The sequence below is a fragment of the Pteropus medius genome, unplaced genomic scaffold (genome assembly GCF_902729225.1).
Source record: "Pteropus medius unplaced genomic scaffold, Ma_sr-lr_union100, whole genome shotgun sequence".
Classification (NCBI taxonomy): domain Eukaryota; kingdom Metazoa; phylum Chordata; class Mammalia; order Chiroptera; family Pteropodidae; genus Pteropus; species Pteropus medius.
Window position 1 is genome coordinate 9,083,646 of NW_024349803.1, and position 21,934 is coordinate 9,105,579.

Below are 21,934 nucleotides of genomic sequence, written 5' to 3' on the forward strand. Positions count from 1 at the left end.
TTCAATTCTTCGCTCTCTTCCTCCTTTGGTATCCTATAATGTGTGAATGTTGATATGGTGGTTGTTGGTCTAGAGAACTCTTAAAACTACCTTCAGCTTTTAAAATTTTTTCTTTTGCTATTCAGATTTTATTTTTTCTGCTACCTTTGTCTTCCAAATTGCTGATGTGATCTGCTTCATCTAATCTTCTGTTGATTCCGTTGTATTCTTCATTTCTGACTAGTTCTTTTTTATGAGTTCTATGTCCTTTTTTATGCTTATTATCTCTTTGTCGAAGTTCTCCCTACGTTCCTTAAGCATACTTATATCCAGTGTTTTGAACTCTGTATCTGGTATATTACTTGCCTCAATTTGATTTTTTTCTGGAGTTTTCAATGAAAAGTTTTCTTATTCCCTCCAGTTTTATTGAGACACAACTGATATATAAAAAATCTTCATGTTCTTATGATGAGTTTGGCATATGCATACATGCATGATGCTATTGCCATCAAGGCAATAAATGTATCCATCACCTCCAAAAATTTTCTTATATTTTTTAAAAATTTGCTAAGAAGAGAAGTAGTAGTCTTGAGAGGGACACTGTTATGTACTGTTGAAAAAGGCAGTCTTATGCACACAATCTGTTGAAAAACTGGCCCCCAAATTCACTGTGCCTTGGGGCTGGAACACTTTCATATCAAGATACAGAGTTGCCAACACACTAGAGGAAAGAAAGGGCTAGTCAGCCCCACTGGATGCAGGCCCTGGGGGTGGAGTGGTAGTAAAGGACAGAATGAGGTGCTGGCCTCCTGGCCGTAGTATGGGGATAAACAGGATGTAAATAATCTGCAATGGATGAGGGTAGAAATGTGAAGTGAGTCCTAAAAAGAACAGAGGAACTGTATTCTACTTCTTGGCTACCTTAGTGCTCCATGCCACCCCAATTCCCATGTGTCTTATTGGTTGAAAACATTATGAGAGAAATAAAGGGGTCCAATGTAGGAAACTTTACCAGATTCATGTTGCTTGCAGACCTTAAATGAGGCTTGTTTTAACTCCAAGCAAAACTACCAAAGGCATTGCTGAAAATGAAACTACTGAAATGAAGTCCTCTGAAAATAAAATATGAAAAGTGAAGAACAGATAAGGACATGAGCCAGGGGAGTCTCATGGAGCCTGGTTGGCATATCTGTTTTATGAAGGGGCATTGCAAACTCAAATGTCTAAGGCTGAATAGCAGTTAGGGATGAGGTCAAGATCCCTGGATCCCCACTAGAAGCCCTATGCCCCTGACAGGATAGCAGGGAACAGGGGGGATAGAATTCAGACTTTTATGGGGCTCTTAGATACATACTGGTGTCCAAATGACAATACTCCTAGGACCCCATAGGGGTAGAATTAAAATAGTGGTTTTGGATGGTTTGGAGGAAGGTATGGTCCAATGAGCTCCATCCACAAATACGAGAGACAAGTCTGCATGTATTTGTAGATGGAGCTCATTGGACCATTTCAGGTGCTGATGATAGTACCCACCACTGAGTACATAACAGACATTTACATTTTGGCTGTGTGCAGTACTGAACACTACCACTACCTCAAGGGGTAAGCACCACAACAAGGGCAAATTCAATCATAATGGGCCAAGTGCATTTCTGGCCAACTCTAGAGTTGCCCAAACCACAGCACACTGTTCAACAAAATATAGCAGAAAAAAGGACATTATTCTGTTAATCCATGACTTAATGCAAGCAGAGGTGCTGAGAACCACCCTGTGAAAATTCAACATCTCAGTCTGGCCAGTCAGGCATGCCTCTAGAGCTTGGAGGTTGATTACCACAGGTTAAATGTGAAAGTTCCAGTTTTGGCCCCAGCAGTCCCTGATATTATCACCATCACCAGGAGAGTGGCAACCCGAATGGGAAATTAGTACATTGCTGTTGACCTGGATAAGCCCTTCTACTTGATCCCTTTGGAAGATGAGAGACAGGACCAATCTGCATTCACTTAGAATGACCTTCAACATATTTTTACTTTACTTGCACAGTGATACTGAAATTTCTTTGCAATATGCCACTAGTGGGTAGGGCTTGATCTTCAAGAAACCCAAGGCCCCAAACGAATTTCAGTCATTCACTATATTAATGATATCCTAACAGCAGAGCTAATCAAAAAACATGTGGCTACAGTGCTGTACTTAGTGATGGAACTATGAGCTCCAATTTGACTATAAATCCAAACAAAGTCCAGGGCCTCACATAGCAGGTGTAATTCCTAGCAGTCATTTGGGCAGGAAGCTAAAGAAGTATTCCAGAGACGATCAAACAAAAACTGTAGGTCCTGGCAGTGCCCAACAGCTAGTGGGCCTCTTTGAGTAATGAAAACAGCATGTATCACACTTGGGTGCTCTCTTGGCCCCTTTCATCATAGTGACCTGCAAAGCAGCCAATTTTAAATGAGGCCCTTTGCAGCAGCAGTCCTTGGAAGCTATTCAATAAGCCATGGCCTAAGCACAGCCTGTTGTGACCTTGAAGCCTGCTAGCCTGATGGAACTGCAGGTTTCCACATCTTCCCTTCACCACCCCACACACTGTTTGGAATCTGCGGCAGCTGGAAACTGCCACTGGGGTGCACTAGCTTCTTGGATTCTGGACCCACAAACTTTCAGAAGCTGCCATCCAGCACGTTCCTTTTCAATGACACTTCCTTGCTTGTTATTGAGCAGTAGTGAAGCTGGAGTGCCACATATGATACTGCAACCTGTACTGTCCATTCACACTTGGATGATTACAAAGACTACCAATACAATTGGAAAGGCTCAACAGAGCTTGATCAAAAATGAAACTGGTATATCCAAGATTGGGCCCAGTCAGAATCCCAAGGGACAAGTAGGCTCCATAAGCAAATAGCCAGCTTATCAGAAAGGTCCATACTACTCACAAGATATGCTTTGGCCCTTTCTGGGGCTACCTGGGGGCCCAAGATTCAAAGGCATATCTGCTGACAGTATGGCATAGTTTACTGACAGCTCTGTGAAACTAAAGGCAGATGGGGTTTGCTGAATGGCAGTCACCATTGGGCCAGTGGGTGACCATCTTTTGACTGAGAGCAGATGCGGACATTCCATTGAATGGGCCAAGCTCCAAGTAGTAGTGATGGTGGTGCAGGCAATCTCTACCAACATGCCTTGGGACATTTTCACCAACTCTTGGGCTGTTGCCAATGGCCTAGTCATCTGTTCAGTAGAATGGCAACAAAAAAATTAGACAATCAAGAAATCTTTTGTACTGAGAAAAGAACTACGGCAGTAGCTTCCTGCCTGGAAAGAAAATATTTTTGTTATTCATGTGGATACTCATGGCAAAGGACCTTTAAAAAAAAAAAACAAAACATAAATGGAACTCTGATTGCTGTCCATGTACTCAGACCATCCAGAGAAGAGAACTGGGACATATTAACCAATGATTGGGGGACACCTGGTTCTGGGAGATTGAGCTTCTCACACCCAGCCCTGGGCACAGTTTATGCCTCACTGCCATTAACAGCAATTCAAGCTATGGTACTACTATTCATATTTTTGGATACCCCACATAATTTAACTCTATGGAATGTCTTTCACTGCCCAAGCAAGGCAAGAATTGGGTACACTCTCACAGAATGTGATGAACTTTCCATGTACCCTATCAACAGCATGTCAATGAAGCCACTGAAAAAATGAATGGCTAAATTAAATAGCAACTAAAGAAAGGGTATGAAGATAGCCTGCTAGTGGATTTCTACCCCCATCTGACTAGGGCTGTACTGCTACTAAACACTGCATTCCAGTGCAAGGGAAACATGGTATTATGGCACATGTTGGGAAATGCTGAGCTTGGATGGGGTGGGAGTGGACTGGGTAGCTGTATGTTTAGGCTGTACTCACAAAATCCCAATCTGAGTATACCAATCATTCTTTTTATGTTTTCCTCTTAGAGGGTACATATTGGGAGGTTTGTGGTTCTGGTTGCCACAGCACCCCAGACAGTGTTCCTTGACTCTAATCAAGATGTGATGCTTCCCTTTGGCACGTCCCTCCTATGGGATACTACAAGGAGTGCTGGGGTGCTAGGATCCTTCTAGCGGTGCTGTGATCATCTGACCCTTTCTATAGGTAGACAGCATTATCAGACATGTTGAGTTTGTGCAGGATATGGCTGTCTTCCTGGACTGGCCAACTGAGGCCAAAAAGTCTGGGTTAAGCAACAACGGCATTGGGTGCCCAAAAAAGGCAGTACCATCAGGCCTGAGGCAGACAGTCTGGGTTGCAATACCTCCACAGCCAGCTCCACACATAGTAGACCAGACATTTCTGGTCTCACGAGGTTCATGGAGTAAGAGGGGAGTGGGAACATTTATCTTTCCTCTTTTCATTCCTACAGAAGCTTCTGCTATGGCTATCAACACTCTAATAAAAAAATTAGTACAGCTGTAGTGAGAGGAGGCAAACTGATGCCCTCAGACCTTCCTCAAGCTACTGACAGGTCAAATTGTTAAGTGACTCTTGACATAGGTCCAGATGACGGCATGTCCTGGAATCCCTTGCTTTAATATTACCTATAATGTGACAGAAAAAGACCCTTGCACCAGAATGGTTTTTAAGATCTATACAGACATTTTGGACTTGGAAGTTCTGTGTGTAATTTTTCTTTCTCTGCAACCATGTGGCAAAGGTAGGCTGTGGCTGTATATAACTGGTCTAGTCAGCATTATGAGAACAAATTGATAATAGGAGTCACCTGCCTCCCTCGGGGTTATGTATTGCTCTATGGACCCCAGAGAAATAGGCAAGAGAATTTCTGCCTCCAGAGGAAGGATTCTGCTGCTTTATAGTTTTATGGCTTCCTGTCCATGTGAGCAACTGCACAGAAGGCTGGAGAGAACCCACTTTGCAAACACACTAAAGAGTAGCCCACATTACCCTCCTCGGAAGACAAACTAACCACTGGTTTCATTCTGCTGTCCAAATTCTAATACCACACATAGGTGTACAGGCACTAGAAGAAACAGTGTACAACCTGTCCTTAACCATGGCAGAATAGCTAATGTTACTGTCCAAGCAACCCAAGACCAAGAAGACTCATTAAACTCACCAGTCAAGGTGGTGATGGATAATCAAATAGCCCTTGACTATCTGATGGCAGAACAGGGTGACTAGTGTTTGTATTCTTCCTTGAATTTTTTGCTGATGTACATCAATAATTTGGGGACCATAAAAAAACTGAGCTGGTGAATATCCATGCTCAGGTGATATGGACAGGGAGCCCTAGAACTAAGCGGCTGTATACTCAGTCCCACTCAGACTTACTTTTTGATCTCTTTAGTTAGTTTAAACCACATGACGTTCTTGGTTGAAGAACATCATCCAGAAAGGCCTGTTTGTCTTCCTGGGTCTGGCTCTCTTAAATACCTAATAAAGTCTTGCCTACAAATGACAGGGAGGCTCCATGAGCAAGCCACATACATACAGATTGTTCAGAGATCATCACAAGTTGATGGTGGATCCAACTCTATCTCCAAGTTCGAGGTGGGCGATAGTCCTATAGGATTTGATATGATTTATCTGTCAATAATGTGGCTGAGCAGGGGTAGGAGGTGGACTGTTGGGAAAGTCTCCTGAATACAGTCTTTTGATCCCTTCCACGTGGCTGCATAAGAATAGGCCTTGATCCTGGAACACTCCCTTAGCAAGAGGTAAGAGTCCTCACAGCCTATGCTGGGTTTATCGCGCTGTATGAGAATACCTTTCCTGTTTCAGGTTCAATCTGTATTCTTTTGTTCTGCTGAAGTGTGTGCATCATATGGCACCTGGCCAACCCCACTACTAAATCTGTCCCCTGCAAGAAGGGGACAACGTTCTTAGTTCTGTAGCACAAGAGGAGTATATGCAGGGCAACTGCCCTCTGCTGATTTCTGCGAAGGACCTGCTGGTTATGGAGGACTGACACCCACGACTGAAAATGATCTTGCTTTGCTCCTCCTTCTCTACGTGAGTAAAGCACTGTTCCATCTAGTACTTCACTGTTTTGTGTTTTCCTTGGCAACCTAATATCAATATGCAGCAAGCAGAAATGTTTGAACTACTACAACTGGTGACAGGCAACAGATGTCATTTACTTGACATAAACAAAGCTAGAAAGGTTTTTGGTAAATTTAAGAGAAATAGGATATGAAATGAGTCAACACAAAGAAGAGGAAATGGGGTGGACTGAGTGAAAATAGATCTCGCCCGAGCAATACAGAGATTTTGATATGAGGAATCAAGTATATGCAACAGAGAAGAACGGTACCATATAAGCTACAAGCAAAAACAGGACAGAGTAATATTGATAAAGTGGAAAAGACAGAGTAAGGCAATCTATTGTCAAGAATATAAATACAAAAACAGAGTAATATATCTAGCTCAGAACACAGAGATTACTTTAGCTGTATTTAAATTGGATAGATTCTGTGTTACCCGTAATGACAGAACTAAAACAAATATGTAGAAAATTTAGAAAGAACTTCTGGTCAACAGAAAGACAACCTGTATTTCTAATGACTCCCTTACTTGTTAGAAATTATTTGTCTTTCTATTGACTAAAACTTATATGAGAATACTTACATAAACTGGCAATATTTTAAAAAGCTGTCTTATCTTGGAGGGTAGACTCTAAAATTCTAAAATCAAGACAGAAGGAATAGCAAGGCATTACAATATGTATCTTAAGCCAAGACAATGTTATATGTCAATTTTATCTCAATAAAACTGAAAAAAATGTAACTGATAATTAAAATGTAATATTAAAAAAGCAAGAGTTTTAACAACTCATTTGAAAAGGCATAGGATGAGTCTGAAGGCAGAAGCCATATCCTGTAGAATGAGCAGTTTCAGACAGACTAAAAGGAGAGAAACTATAGTCCTCAGAGGAAAAAAGTACAAAGAGATTAGAGATAGAATGACAAATAAGAAAGTTTAGAAGGGAACACCAAGTTCTAAATAAAGTAACTGGAAATCATATAAAAAGTTTTAAAAATCATTCTAGTGAAAACAGTACTGCTTACATGATTTTATCAGCAACATAAAAGAGAAATCTATCTCTTCCTTTATATAAACAGAGGATTTCTATGAACAGTGATTTATTTTAAAATGATAGCTGTTTTTTTGGCAAGCCACATCAAATCAGTGTTATTCCAATAATTTGTGGTCATCATAAGTTCTGTTAAAATGGTAACTGTTATTGTCATTTTAATGTAGTAGAATACTCTATAAGAGAACTGTAAGGAGGAAGAAAACTGATATGGTAGTTGTGAAGAATAAAAATGCAGGACACTAAATTTATTCCTATAAAAAGTCTGTTCTGTTAGGTTTAACAGTGTGTACATGCTTAAGGACATACTGTACAATTCTACATTCTCTCACACTATAGAATTATTTAATTGGATAAATCTGAGACTGGCTTATATATGAAGGATCCCAATTCCACAAGATGATTAGAGAAAGAAAACAATCAAGTTTGGGATTTATTAGTGCAGAGGAAAGGATATGAATAGCTAGAGAAGATAAATATTCAGGAAAATATTCACTATGTACTAATTAAATTTCCCTCCAAATGAAGTAGGGGAGAACAACTCTTTTAAATCAAAAATGATCAACTGTGAAGCTGAGCAACCAACTTGTGATGATCTCTGTACAAAATGAACTCTCTCTTACAGCAAAAGTAGCCTATAAGTTCTCTTGGGACCTTTTATTATAATTTATGTAACTCTGTGGTTTTCAAAATATCTTTAATAATACTTAGCATATTGCTGTTTTAAAAGTAAATGCTTTACAAGCTGCTAATGGTAAGATAAAGTCTTAAAATATTGAGAAATTTAACTTAAAAATCTAAGAATGTAACTGCATTAAAAAATAAAATGTCTTCAAGGACTGGTCAAAATGGCATAGTAGATAGATGCAGTGCATGCCTCCTCTTGCGACCACACCAAAATTATAACAAAATTACAGAGCAAGCGTCACGCAGAGTCGCCTAAAGTGTGGCTAAAGACAAAAATAACAGGTCATTTCAAATGGGCAGGAAAGATGAAGACAAAAAGGCCCGACCTTACAATCGCATGTGGTGATACAGAATCAGGAGGGTAATCTTGGCATACCTCAGGAGTGAGGGGTCCCGGCTGTACACTAAGTTTCCCAGCCAAGGGTTCCAGTGCTAGGAAGATAAGTCCTGACAACCTCTGACTGTGAAAACCAGTGGAGATTGTGGCTAAGTAAGACAGAAGGCTGTAGGAGTTGTAGGGGTCTCCCTTAAAAGGGCCTACGCCCATACTTACTCACTGACAGACTCACTTGCTTTGAGATCCAGCACTGGGAAGCTGCTCGAGGGGCGCCAGGTATATACGGGGAGACACTGAGTTGTTGGGTTTCAAGGTGAGGGCTGGAGGGACAGCTTTCGCCTACACAGATCTTCTGGCAGTATCCACTGTTCCTTTGTTGAACCTTTCACTATTGTAGCATATGATGCAGGCCCTACCATATCAGAGTCACCGTCAACCTGGATAACACAGGTTGCTCTGCCCAGGGGATTCCCTGAGACTCCGCCTCTTCCAACTTGTGAGCCCATCCAAGCTGCTTCCAGTGGTTTATTTCATATAAATGGCCTGTCTTGGCTCTTTACTAAAGAGTAAAGAGCTTTACTAAAATCTCTCAAAGGCTCATAAAACCCAAAAAAGAAGCATCTGGCCTCAGCGTGCCCAGTACCTCTTCCTGTGTAGCCACAAACTCTCCACTAGTGGCCCTGGTTCCTGGCATGGCCTCTCAAGGCACCTAAAAGCCCAGCACAGGTGGCAGCTATCTGCAGATTACTTGATGATTCTTACCAGGTGTCCCCAGAGGTACACAGGTTGCAGCTTAACATGACTTGCAGCTGGACCCCTCCCAGAACTATGCCACTGGGCCCCTACAGGACAACTACTACATAAAGCCACTCTACTAAGACCAGGAGACTTAAAGCCCTACCTAACCCATAGAAACAGACAGAGGGAAGCAGTCAAAACGAAGAGACAAAATAACACGTCCCACATAAAAGAATAAAGCAAAGCTCCAAAAAAAGAACTCAATTAAATGGAGACAGGCAATCTACCAGATGCAGAGTTCAAGACATTTGGTTATAAAGATGCTCAAAGAACTTAGGGGAAGAGTAAATGAACTCAGTGAGAACTTTATCAAAGAGAAAACATAAAAACGGAGGTGAGAAACATAATGGGGAACCAGTCAGAAATAAAAAATACAGTATTTGAGATGAAGATTACATTAGAGAGAATCAAAAGAGTGGATGAAGCAAAGAAACAAATCAGCTATTTAGAGGATGAAGTAGCTGAGGACATCTAATCAGAACAGAAACAAGAAAAAAAGAATCCAAAAATGAAGATAGATTAAGGAGCCTCTGGACAACATCAAGCATAACAATATTCACATCATAAGGGTATCAGAAGGAGAAGAGAGAGAGCAAGAAATTGAAAACCTATCTGAAGAAATAATGATGGAAAACTTTCCTAACCTGGTGAAGGAAATACACATACAACCCCAGGAAGTTCAGAGAGTCCTAAACAAGATGAAGCCTACACGAAGACACATCATAATTAAAATGCCAATGGTTAAAGACAGAGAATCTTAAAAGCAGCAAGAGAAAAGCAATTAGTTACCTACAAGGGAACTCCCATAAGACTATCAGCCGATATCTCAACAGAAACTTTGCAAGGCAGAAGGGCTTGGCACAAAATATTCAGTGATGAAAAGCAAGGACCTACAACCAAGATTACCCTTTGTGGCAAAACTATCAGTTAGAATTGAAGGGCAGATAACAAGCTTCCCAAACAAGAAAAGCTAAAGGAGTTCATCACCACCAAGCTAGTATTACAGAAAATGTTACAGGGACTTTTTTAAGAAAAAAAAATATGTATCAAAAATATGAATAAAGAATGGCAACGAGTACTTCAAATGAAAAATAATTAAATGTTCCAATCAAAAGATAGGGTAGCTGAATGGATAAGAAAACAAGATCCTTACACAGGCTGTCTATAAGAGAGAATTCAGATTAAAATAGACATACAGATGAAAGCAAAGAGATGGAAAAAGAGTTCATGATGGACCTAGAGGATATTGTGCTGAGTGGAGTAAGGCAGATAGAGACAAATGCCATATGTACATGTTCAATCTAAAGAAAATAAACAAACTCACTCCCACCCCCACCCAATAAACAAACTCATAGATACAGAGAATGTTTTCAAGGTTACCAGATGGGGGTGGTCAGTGAAAAAGGGGGAAGGAATTAAGAAGTACAAATTGGTAGTTACAAAATAGTCATGGAGAGAGAAAGTACGGCAAAGGAATACAGTCAATAATATTGTAATAACTATGTACGGTGTCAGAGGGGTACTAGATTTATTGTGTGATCACTTTGTGAGCTATATACATGTCTAATCACTATGCCATACACCTGTAACTAAGAGAATATTGTATGTCAACTATAATTGAAAAATAAATATTAAAAAAATAAAAACAAAGTGTCTTCTAATATCTGCTATAATTTCAACTATTCGAAGAATGGAATTTAAAGTAAATTGATGTACTATTTCCTATTTGTGAATATACGAGCAATTCAAATTATAGATTGTCAGGTCGTTCAATATAAAAATTCCAATAATTTATCACTCCTACTCTTGATTATTTTGAGGATTATTTATTCAGGACTCAATAATGTGGGATTCCTTTTAATATAGAGCCTTTTCGTATGGAAATGTATTTTTAGATATATTCTAGCATCCAACAAATATATTCACTAAGATAAAACACTTTCCTGTGATATGACCCTAAAGAATTCAAAACAATAAAGCTTATTTAGTTTTGATATGTTAAGAAAAAACAAGGAATCTCTTTTGATTCCGAACTATAAAAGATTATAATTAGCTTCTTGGGATAAGACAGTCTCTTAAAACTATATGTATCAGATTGTAAGTCTTGATTTGAGACAAGAATTATAACTAAGTAAGAAGGATTTTCACATTTGGGCTAATGTCTCAAGTTTCATCATGGCCATCAAGTGAATAGTTAGTTACTTGGCTATATCATCTTAGATTTCCATATTACTACAAATCTTATCTAGTAATGAGACAAGCACACCTTCTATCAAAGTGAGGAACAGAGTAACTTACCCTGTCATGAAGAGTCCAACCAACATATTTTAGGTAACTGTCATTTAGGAAGGCATCACTATACATTTTCATCCATACCCCAATTTCTTCAATACAAATGGCTCTAATCTCAGCAATAGCATCACTACAAGAAAAAAAAGAGAAATCTCTGATTAATATGAAAAGCTAAAATGTACTTCACACTTATTTTCAGTAACTAATAAATATTAACATTATTCCTACTATTGTATTTATATCTGCTCTCTAAAAGGTCTTCAATTTGACTAACTTCTATTTTTTACAAGAAATCTGTGGAATAAAAAGTACTGGTACCGAATTGAAAAATAATGCTTCTAAAAACCATCTTATTTTAACTCAACTGCTCTATATTCATTGAACTAGGAAATTGCATTTGGAGCTTTCTGAAAGCCTCACAACTACTGTGGAGTCAACAAACACATAAAAATCTTCTGAAGAAACCAGACTACCAACAAACACCCAAATACTAGTGATGGAACCAAACCACAAAAGTCAGGTTTCTGGCTCTGTGCCCAGATGGCTTTTCATCTCAGTGTAAGTACTGAACTTACCCTCCTGAAATTTTCCTACTCTCAAAACTGTAAACCATGCACAGATACAATGTTAATATTTTAATCTTATCTTTCAATAGGTTACCAGCTCTAGCTAAAAATAAATAAATAAATACAACAAAGTGAATTATAACTTTCTTTTGTAGATTGATCTTCAAAATTTCTGAATTCACCATATATGAGTAACACAAAAATTTAGGTAATTTTTAATTCTCCAATTAGTGCAAGGCAATCAGACAATTAATTAATCTGACAATAATTCAGCTGGAATCTTAATGTTAATTAAGGAGCTTTTTTTAGTTGTTCTTTTTCTTTTTTATTTGCAGGAGACTCATCTAGGATTATTAGCTGCTCTTTGTGGGTGTTAACATTCTAATATTTCATTCTCTGCTCTAATAAATCTCAGTTCCTTCTCTGTTCCTGTCACTACTTATGAATAAAAATGTGAGAATCTCTTTCAAAGCCATATTACCTACCACAACCTTTAGTTTTCCTACATTATTTTGTTTATACCCTTTTTTTTCATGGAGGGATTCTACAGCATAGAGGCTAATGGTACAGGCTCTGGAGCAAGACATTCTGAGTTCAAATCCTGGCTCTGCTTTTACTAAGCTGTGTGGCTTTAGGCAAGTTATATCCTCTTTCTTAGATTTCCTCATCTGTAAAACATGGATAATAACTGTACCTAGAGCTCACAGAGCTATTGTGAGAATAAAATCTCTTAATAAAAGTAAAAGACTTAGGACTGTGCCTGGTACCTAATAAAACTTCCATAAATGTTTACTTACTATTATAATCTTTTTTTAAAAAATGGATATTTCCTTTAATACTGAAAAATCAAATAACAAAACAATAGAGTTTATATTTGTAGCAAGCAGGTTTCTTTTAATAATAATTTTTTTTTTATTTTTCAGTTTATAGTTGGCATACAATACTATATTTGTTTCAGGTGTACAACACAGTGAGATATCTACGTAACTCACAAAGTGATTATCCCAATAAATCCTCACCATACATAGTTATTACAATATTATTGGCTATATTCCTTATACTATACTTTCTATCTCCATGACTACTGTGTAACTACCCATTTGTAGTTCTTAATCCCTTCCCCTTTTTTCACTGCCCCAACAATCCCCTACCCATCTGGTAACCCTCAAAATGTTATCTGTATTTATGAGTTTGGTTCTGTTTGTTCAATTATTTTGCTCTTTAGATTCCACATATACGTACAATCATAAGGCATTTGTCTTCCTGATTTACTCTATTCAGCACAATACCCTCTGAGTCAATCATGAAATATCTTTTTCCATCCCCTTACTTTTAGTCTCTGTGTCTTTTAATCTGATGTGCGTCTCCTGTAGGCAGAATGTACAGGGGTCTTGTTTTCTTATTCATTCAGCCATCCTATCTTTTGAAGTACTTGTTGATAGATATGTAGCTATTGCCATTCTTTATTTAGACTTCTGAAACATTATCTTTTTCAACTTCTTAAAAAAGTCCCTCCAACATTTCCTATAATACTGGTTTGAAAGTGATGAACTCCTTTAGCTTTTTCTTGTCTGGGAAACTATGTGTCCTTCAATTCTAAATGATAACTTTGTTGGGTAATCTTGGTCATGGGTTTTTATCACTTTGAACATTTTGTGCCAAGCCCTTCTGGCCTATAAAGTTTTGTTGAGAAATCAGCTGACATTCTTATGGGCATTTCCTTGTATGTAACTGATTGCTTTTTTTCTTGTTGCTTTTAAGATTCTTTTTTAATTTAAACTTTAGCATTTTAATTACGATGTGTCTTGGTGTGGGTCTCTTTGAGTTCATCTTGTTTGGGACTCTCTGAACTTCCTGGGGTTGTACATCTATTTCCTTCACCAGGTTAGGGAAGTTTTTGTTATTTCTTCAAATAGGTTTTCAATTTCTTGTGCTCTCTCTTCTCCTTCTGGTACATCTGTAATGTGAATGTTGTTACACTTGATGTTGTTCAAGAAGCTTCTTAAACTATCTTCATTTTTGGATTCTTTTTTCTTGTTTCTGTTCTGATTGCGTGTCCTCTGCTGCCCCATCCTCTATGTCACTGATTCGATCCTCCGTCTCATCCACTCTTTTGATTCCCTCTAATGTACTTTTCATCTCAGATATTGTATTCTTCCTTTCTGACTGGCTCCCTTTTGTTTTCCACCTCCATTTTTATGTGTATCCGTTTTTTAAAGTTCTCATTGAGTTACTCTTCTCCTAAATTCCTTGAGCAACATTATAACCAGTGTTTTGAACTCTGCATCTAGTAGATTGCTTATCTCCATTTCGGTGAATTCTTTTTCTGGAGCTTTGTTTTATTCTTTCATGTGGGACATGCTTCTTTGTCTCCTCAGTTTGGTTGTCTCTCTGTGTCTGTTTCTATATATTGGTTAGGGCTCCTAAGTCTCCCGATCTTAGTAGAGTGACTTTATGTAGTAGGTATGCTATAGGGTCCAGTGGTACTGTCCTGGGGGGGGATGTCCAGTTGCAGGTCAAGGTCAGTCACAGCCTGTGCACCTCCAGGGCCACCTGGTAAGAGTCACCAGGCAATCCACATATGATTTCCACCCTCCTACCCCATGCTGGGCTTATAGGTACCTCAAGGGGCCGAGTTTGAAACTGAGAACAGCTAACAGTGGTGCAGGGCTTGGGGCTACTTAGCAAGAGATATGGTACATGCTGAGGTCAGATGCTATTTTGGATTTGTAAGCCTTTGAGAGATTTTATTAAAGTTTGCAGCAAGAGCCAAGACAGCTAATTTATATGGAATAAACCACTGGAGTGGCTTGCGTAAGCCCACAAGTTGAGAGAGGCGGAGTCTCAGGGAATCCCCTGGGTAGAGCGACTTGTGTTATTCAGGGTGATGGCACCTGCAGGCTGGTAGTGGGGCAGGGCTCAACAAAGGGAAAATAGCTTCTGCCTGTACCTCTGTCCGGGAGCCAGCATCCCTCCAGCCTTTGCCCTGAAACCCAACAGCTTAGCACCTCCCTGTTTGTCCCTGCTGCCCTTTGAGCAGCTGCCCCAGTGCTGGAGCTCAGAGCAAGCGAGTCCATCAGTGAGTAAGACGAGGTACAGGCCCTTTAAGAGAAAGGTCTCTGCTTTCTGCAACCTTCTGTCTCACTGAGCCGCAATCTCCACTGGTTTTCACAGCCAGAGGTTATGGAGATTTCTCTTCCTGGCACTGGAACCCTGGGCTGGGGAGCCCAGTATGTTGCTGGAACCCCTCGCTCCTCTGGTGGGGGAGGTGGCTCTACAGTCAAGACAGCCCTCCTGATTCCCTTTTAATTTAAAAATTATATATATATATACATATGTATATGTATGTGTGTATATATATTTGTTGTTCACCTCTCATAGTTAGATTTCTTTCTGTCACCACATATTTGACCCCTTTTATCCCACCTACCTACTTCCCTCCTCTCCACTCCCCAGCCCCCATTCTTGATTGACACACTCAGTCCAGGTGTGAGACCAGGCCATTTCACGTCTCCACTCTTGCTATCGTTTTGAGGTGACCTATTATTTGGGGTGATCTAATTGTAGGGCTTCTGTTCAGTCAGACCTCTGGTGACTCCGCATACTGGCTGCTCTTTAGTTTTGTTATAATTTTGGTGTGGTTGCTACAGGTGTGTACAGCCTTTACCTTATATGCCATCTTGAATCTAGTCTATTTACTATTATCTTTTAAGAATCGACAATATCATCTTTTACAGACAATAGAGTATGAAAAGTAGCTTGTCTACAACTAAAAGGATGTTCCTAGACCTTTATAATACGGAATGTGAATAGCTCAAAGACATTTATTTTGTTCAGTATATTTAAAATTTCAGATATAAAAAAAGTTAAAGACAATACAAAGAATATACATGTATCCAATGCTGTTAAGAAATAAAATATTATAGTTGAAACTTCCTATACACTTCTTTCTGATGCATCTCCCTCCCCCCAAATAAATGACTATCCTTGATTCAATGACTGTCATTTCCATCTATACCTTTATGCTTTAACTCTATACATGTTGTTTTACATAGCTAATCCTATAGGCACCCTCTCCAATTTGCTTTTTTCACAAACAATGTTTTGCCGCTTATACATACTGATTCATATAGTTCATATATTTGTTTTAGCGGATGTTCAGTGTTCATTTCTATAATGTTACAAATTATATATACATTCAATGGCAGACATTATATTGTTTCTAAGTTTTTGTTGTTATTAACAATGAAATGCCATGAACATTCTTGTACATGCCTCCTTGTGCACATGTGTGAGAGTTTCCATAGGGCAGTGTTTTTCAAACAGTGCATCATTGCCTATTATGAGATAAATTTAGTGAGTGGCACCAAAAACATAAAAGTATTCAGATAGAAAATACTAAAGTGCTTCACACATGGCAAGGCAAGTGAGTTATTTTTATTGGAACACTGTGTACCTGATTGTAGGACACAGACAGCTTTTATACCTAGAAGCGATATTACTGGGTGAGAAGAAATACAGTTTTTAGTTTTATTAGTATTAACCAATTTCTACATAAGTTGGGGGTTCAAACATCTTTGCCTGTCACTTCATATTGTTCTACTATTTAATATAAATTTCCATCTCTGTGAACTGCTACTTCATAAACTTTGTCTTCTGTACAAATAAAAACAAATAACAACAGCAGCAAATATAAAACAGCCACCTCTTCCAAAAAAAACCAAAACACAATCACAAAACACCCAAATCACAGCATTTTAGCTTTCTTAGTCCTATCAAGTAGTTATTTCCCAGAGATATGCTGCACTTATTCTCTGCTATATCATCCTTGTAAAAATACTAAAACGAAAACACAGAAAACACTAGGCTACATTTTTATTAAACATTCTCTGGGAAGCAGACTAAGGACAACATGAATAGGTATGGTACGCTGATTCAAACTATAGTGACGACTAAGTATGGTAACTTCATATATACAGAGCTCAATCATTCTTCCATTCATTACCACTGGCATTGCTATTATCAATACCATTACCATTGACATTGAGATTACGGGTGGCTAATTTCCAAGGCTCAGGAATATACATGTTTAGCTTTATTTCAGTAGGGAAACTGTCTTGAAAATCTTTTATTATAACTATCTCTAAGTCTAAGCCTAATTTCTAATGCCTTCCTGTCTCACCTAATGGACTTCTTAAAACTTACATTACGGAACACAGCTCCTTGCCTACTTGAGATACCAATCTGACACCTCCCGCCTTAACTTCAAATATCTTTTGTAGACTTTCAGTTTGACTTACAATATATGGTCAGACAGTCCATTCTGCTACTATTAAAAGTACCTAGATGATTTGTTTACTATTTAGATTCTGAAGCCCCAATCCACTTTGCCTGCTGATACCACCATGCTAAATTAATCATTCTCTACATGTAGTTATATTACATAATCACACACTATAGAGTAAAAATTAGAACTTCTTTATGGTGGTTTTAAAATACGCCCACAGAATCTTGGTTAATATTCCCTTTGATGAAGGCAAATTCGTCTTTTCTAGAATGTTGGTGTACATGGTAACTTGTTTCTAACAAAGGTAATGTGGTGGAAAAATGAATTTTAACTTCTGAGGCGAGGTGAAAAAGACATTGTGACTTTTGTTTTGTTCTCTCTTGATCACTCTCTTGAAGGACAGCCAACTGCCATGTCTTGAAGACACTCTCATGGCCCTATACAGAACTCCGTGTGGTGAGTAACTGAGGTCTTCTTACACCAGCCATGTAAGAAAGCATTACTAGAAGCAGATATTCCAACCCCAGTCAAGCCTCCAAATGACTATAACCTCAACCAAAGTCTTGATTACAATTTGATGAGAGAACTTAAACCAGAACCACCTAGCTAGGCAGCTACCAGAAACTACGATATAACAAATGTTTGTTTTACATTGCTAAGTTTTGGGGTATTTGTTACATGGCAAGAGATAACTCATTATAACATTTTATTATTAAAGGCTTTTAACAATCTACCTATAACAAATCTTCTTGCAATCTGGTCCATAAAAGACTGTAGACCAAATAGCTCTAATGCATCAGCATCTATGTCTATGGCATCCCTTGCCTACAATGCCCTTAATTCCATTCTGATTACCTACGATGATTATTCCTTCAAGCTGCAATGAAGTCTCAGTTCTTCCATAATTCCTGTCATATCCTCTTATTATCAGATATAGCTTTCTTGACCTGTAAGAACTAACATTCTATTTAAGTAGATGAAGCATAAATAAAAATGCAGTATGCTTTTAATTATTCCCTGATTTGATTACAACATATCTTTTGATATATAGATATTTTTCTTATGCATAAGAGTCCTCCAATCTTCAGTTTTCATATTAAATTTCTTTTTAATGCCTAATTTCCAATGGCCTCACTCCATTTAGAAATATTTAGCTCCAAATGTCTGGGAGTTTCCAAAGCGAAGATTAAAATAGAGGGTAAAGAAGTTAGTTAAGACAAGAGGAAAGGTATAAGACAATTGTAAGATGGGCTAATTTTAATAGCATTCTGGTATTGGAGCCTTGAAATGAACAACTAAAATAAAGTCAAAGAGAGAAACTCAAACTCTCTCTTTGTGAACTCAAAGAGAGAAAAATAAAACTAGAAAAGAATTACTATAGGGCAATTAATCCTTTGTTGTAACTCCATTTTACAGCATAAAATATAATTATGTTCATTCCCATGAAAAATATATCTAATTTACTGATTCTCACAGTTAAGCATGTCTTTTTTTAGGAGACAAGACGATATAATTTAATATCTGGACTTGTTTTCCTTTTTGGATTACTTTATTGGCAGATGAAATTAAAATACTTTCTGCTTACAAATAAAATGAAATTTAATTGTAATTAATTTTAATTAAATGTTTCATGTACTATCTTTACAAGGTCTTTGCTAGCAAAGAAGTTGACTAAATTAAAATGACTACATTACAAATTTCAGAGACTAGCTCTTGGCTAATATGGCTGTTTTGACACAATTATCTCTCAAAGGTACATGGAATCTCATGAGAGCTCTTGAGTGAGAAATAATTACAAGTTTCAAGAAGAACCATTATCTAAATTGTAGTACACAATGAATTCATATCTCAACCAAGTCTGTCACTAATATTTGGATTTAAAAAATTTACATTTTCCAAAATAGAACAACTGTAGATAATTTTTTTTTTTTTGAAATAGCTTAGGGGAGAAAGGAATAGCTGAAAGAGTTACTGAAAAGGTATACTGTATTCTTTATTAGACTGTGGACAAGAACTTGAGAATAGAGATCATAACGTACAGAAAAATGATTAAAATAAACATCTTAGAGAATGTTAAGTGTTAGTATAGGGCAGTACACAGAAAAAAGAAGCAATTTTGTAAAATTTCAGTTATCTCATTAATACTACTACTTTCCAATACTTCTCTTATCTTTTCAAATCCTATGTAAAGGGTATATGGTAGCTAGCATTTAGCTCCAAATCAAGTTAGCTCCCTCAGCATTAAAACTAGTGGTTTTCACAGACATCCCCAACCCTGGTAACTCTACTACATCTAGTGCTCTGGATTTTAGGTTGTTTGAAGGGTTTAGTTCCATTCCAGAATGCCACAGGTTTGCACCATTTTAACCCGAAGTTCAGCTTTTTATAAATAAATGCTTAATTTTTTGGTTATTTCCATAAAACTGAAATAACTGTTTTTTGTCTTTTTAGTTGTTTTTGGGGGAGACAATTTTCCAACCATTTCACTCTCACCTTCATTTTTGACAGATGTTTGCTCTTGGTATGTAATTCTAAGTTGACATTGTATATTTAATGCAATTCCTATCAAAATACCAATGGCATTTTTCACAGCACTAGAACAAATAATTCTAAAATATATATGGAAGCACAGAAGACCCCGAACAGCCACAGCAGTCTTGAGAAAGAAGGACAAAGATGGAGATATCAGGCTGCCAGATATCAAACTACGCTATAAGGCTCTAGTAATCAAAATGGCACGGCGCTGGCACAAAAACAGACACACAGATCAATGGAACAGAATAGAGATCCCAGAAATAAACCCATGCCTATGTGGTCAATTAATCTCCGCCAAACGAGGCAAGAATGGAGCAAAGACAGTTATTCAATAAATGGTGTTGGGAAAACTGGACAGATACATGCAAAAAAGTGAAACTGGATCACTTTCTTACACCACATATAAGAATAAACTCAAAATGGATTGAAGGCCTAAATGTAAGACCTGAAACCATACAACTCCTAGGAAAAAATACAGCAAGTAAAACTCTCTGACATTGCTCTTCGTGATGTTTTTTCTGATGTATCTCCTCAGGCAAAGGAAACTAAGAAAAAACAAACAAATGGGACTACGTCAAACTAGAAAGGTTTTGCATAGCAAAGGAAACCAAGAGAACGAAAAGACAACCCACTGAATGAGAGACGATATTTGCCAATGATACAGCCTACAGGAGGTTAATATCCAAAGTATCATACAGCTTAATACCAAAACAAAAAAAAAACAAAACAAAACCGAACAGTCTGATTAAAAAGTGGGCTGAGGATCTGAATAGACATTTCTCCAAAGAGGGCATACAGATGGCCAACAGACATCTGAGAAGATGCTCATCATCACTAATCATCAGAGAAATGCAAATTAAAGCCACAGTGAACTATCACCCCACACCTGTCATAATGCCTATCATCCATAAATCAACAAACAAGTGTTGGTGAGGATGTGGAGAAAAGGAAACCACCATGCACTGTTGGGTCGCAAATTAGTGCAGCCACTATGGAAAACAATATAGCGGTTCCTCAGAGAGTTAAAAATAAAACTACCGTATGACCCAGCAATCCCATTTCTGGGTTTGTACCTGAATAAATACAAAACACTAAGTCAAAAAGATAGATGCATCCTTATGTTCACTGCAGCATTATTTGCAATAGCCAAGGTATAGAAGCAACCTAAGTGTCCATCAATAGATGATTGGATAAAGAAGATTGGTATTTGTATACAATGAAATATTACCTGGCCATCAAAAAGAATGAAATCTTACCATTTGCAACAACATGGATAGACCTAGAGGCTATTATGCTAGGTGAAATAAGTAGACAGAGGAAGACAGATACCACATGATTTCACTTACACGTGGAAAACAAAGTAAACAAACGAAACGGAAACAGACTATAGAGACAGAGAAAAAACTGATGGTTGCCAGATGTGAGAGAGTTTAGGGGGCTGGGTGAAAAGGGTGAAGAAATTAAGAAGTGCACATTGGCAGTTACAGAACAGTCACAAACATGTAAAGTACAGCACAGGGAATATAGTCCATAATACTGTGATAACTATGTTTGGTGCCAGGTGGATGTCAGAATTATTGAAGGGGTCACTTTACAAGTTAAATACATGTCTAACCCCTATGCTGTACATTGAAACTAATATAATATTGAATGTCAACAGTAATTTAAAAAATTTTTTTAAAAGAAAATGAAACAAAAGCCACATGGTATAAAAAAACCCCTGCAGATCATTTATGTAATAATGTACTTGTATCAAGAATATAAAAAATTACTCAAAATCCTTCTCAATAATTGTTGAACAGAAAATCAGTAAGGATAGAAAGGACTTGGGGAACACTATCAATAATGTTGATTTAATTGATATAAAAACAAAAAGCACAATATACATTTTTCCTAAGCAAATAAAACATTTATCAAGATACTATATTGTGGGTCATAAAGTAACACATACCTAAAGTACTACTAAGAGATAAAAATATAGGAAAAATTCCTATATTAGAAAAAAAGAAAAACTTCAAACCAATTACCTTAGTTTCCACTCAAGAAACTAAACAGCAGAGAAACTGAAACTCAAAGTAAGCAGAAAGTAGAAGAGAATAAAGAATACAGCAGAAATCGATTAAAAAGAAAAAAAAAAATAGAGAAGTTCAGTGTAATCAAAATCTATTTCCTAAGGTAAAATAAATATAACTGATTAGCTCTAGCCAAACTCATATGAGAAAGAGACAGCTTTGTGTGTGAAACTGCTGATATTATGAACGATTTTACGCGATACTTGTTAAAAATAACTCAACTATTTAGATGTGTCATTTTCTTATAAGACATAAGCTAAACCACCTTATATGTACTA

The 21,934-nt window shown here is 37.6% G+C and overlaps 1 protein-coding gene across 3 annotated transcripts in view; it reads right to left on the reverse strand.

Moving 5' to 3' along the window:
* Positions 1-21,934, reverse strand: part of STAG1 (STAG1 cohesin complex component) — a 326,589-nt gene that overhangs the window by 109,703 nt on the left and 194,952 nt on the right. For all 3 annotated transcript variants that reach the window (XM_039837228.1, XM_039837229.1, XM_039837230.1), the window contains one exon: positions 11,203-11,326. In XM_039837228.1, the coding sequence (XP_039693162.1) occupies positions 11,203-11,326 (124 nt within the window). The remainder of the gene's footprint in view (positions 1-11,202; positions 11,327-21,934) is intronic.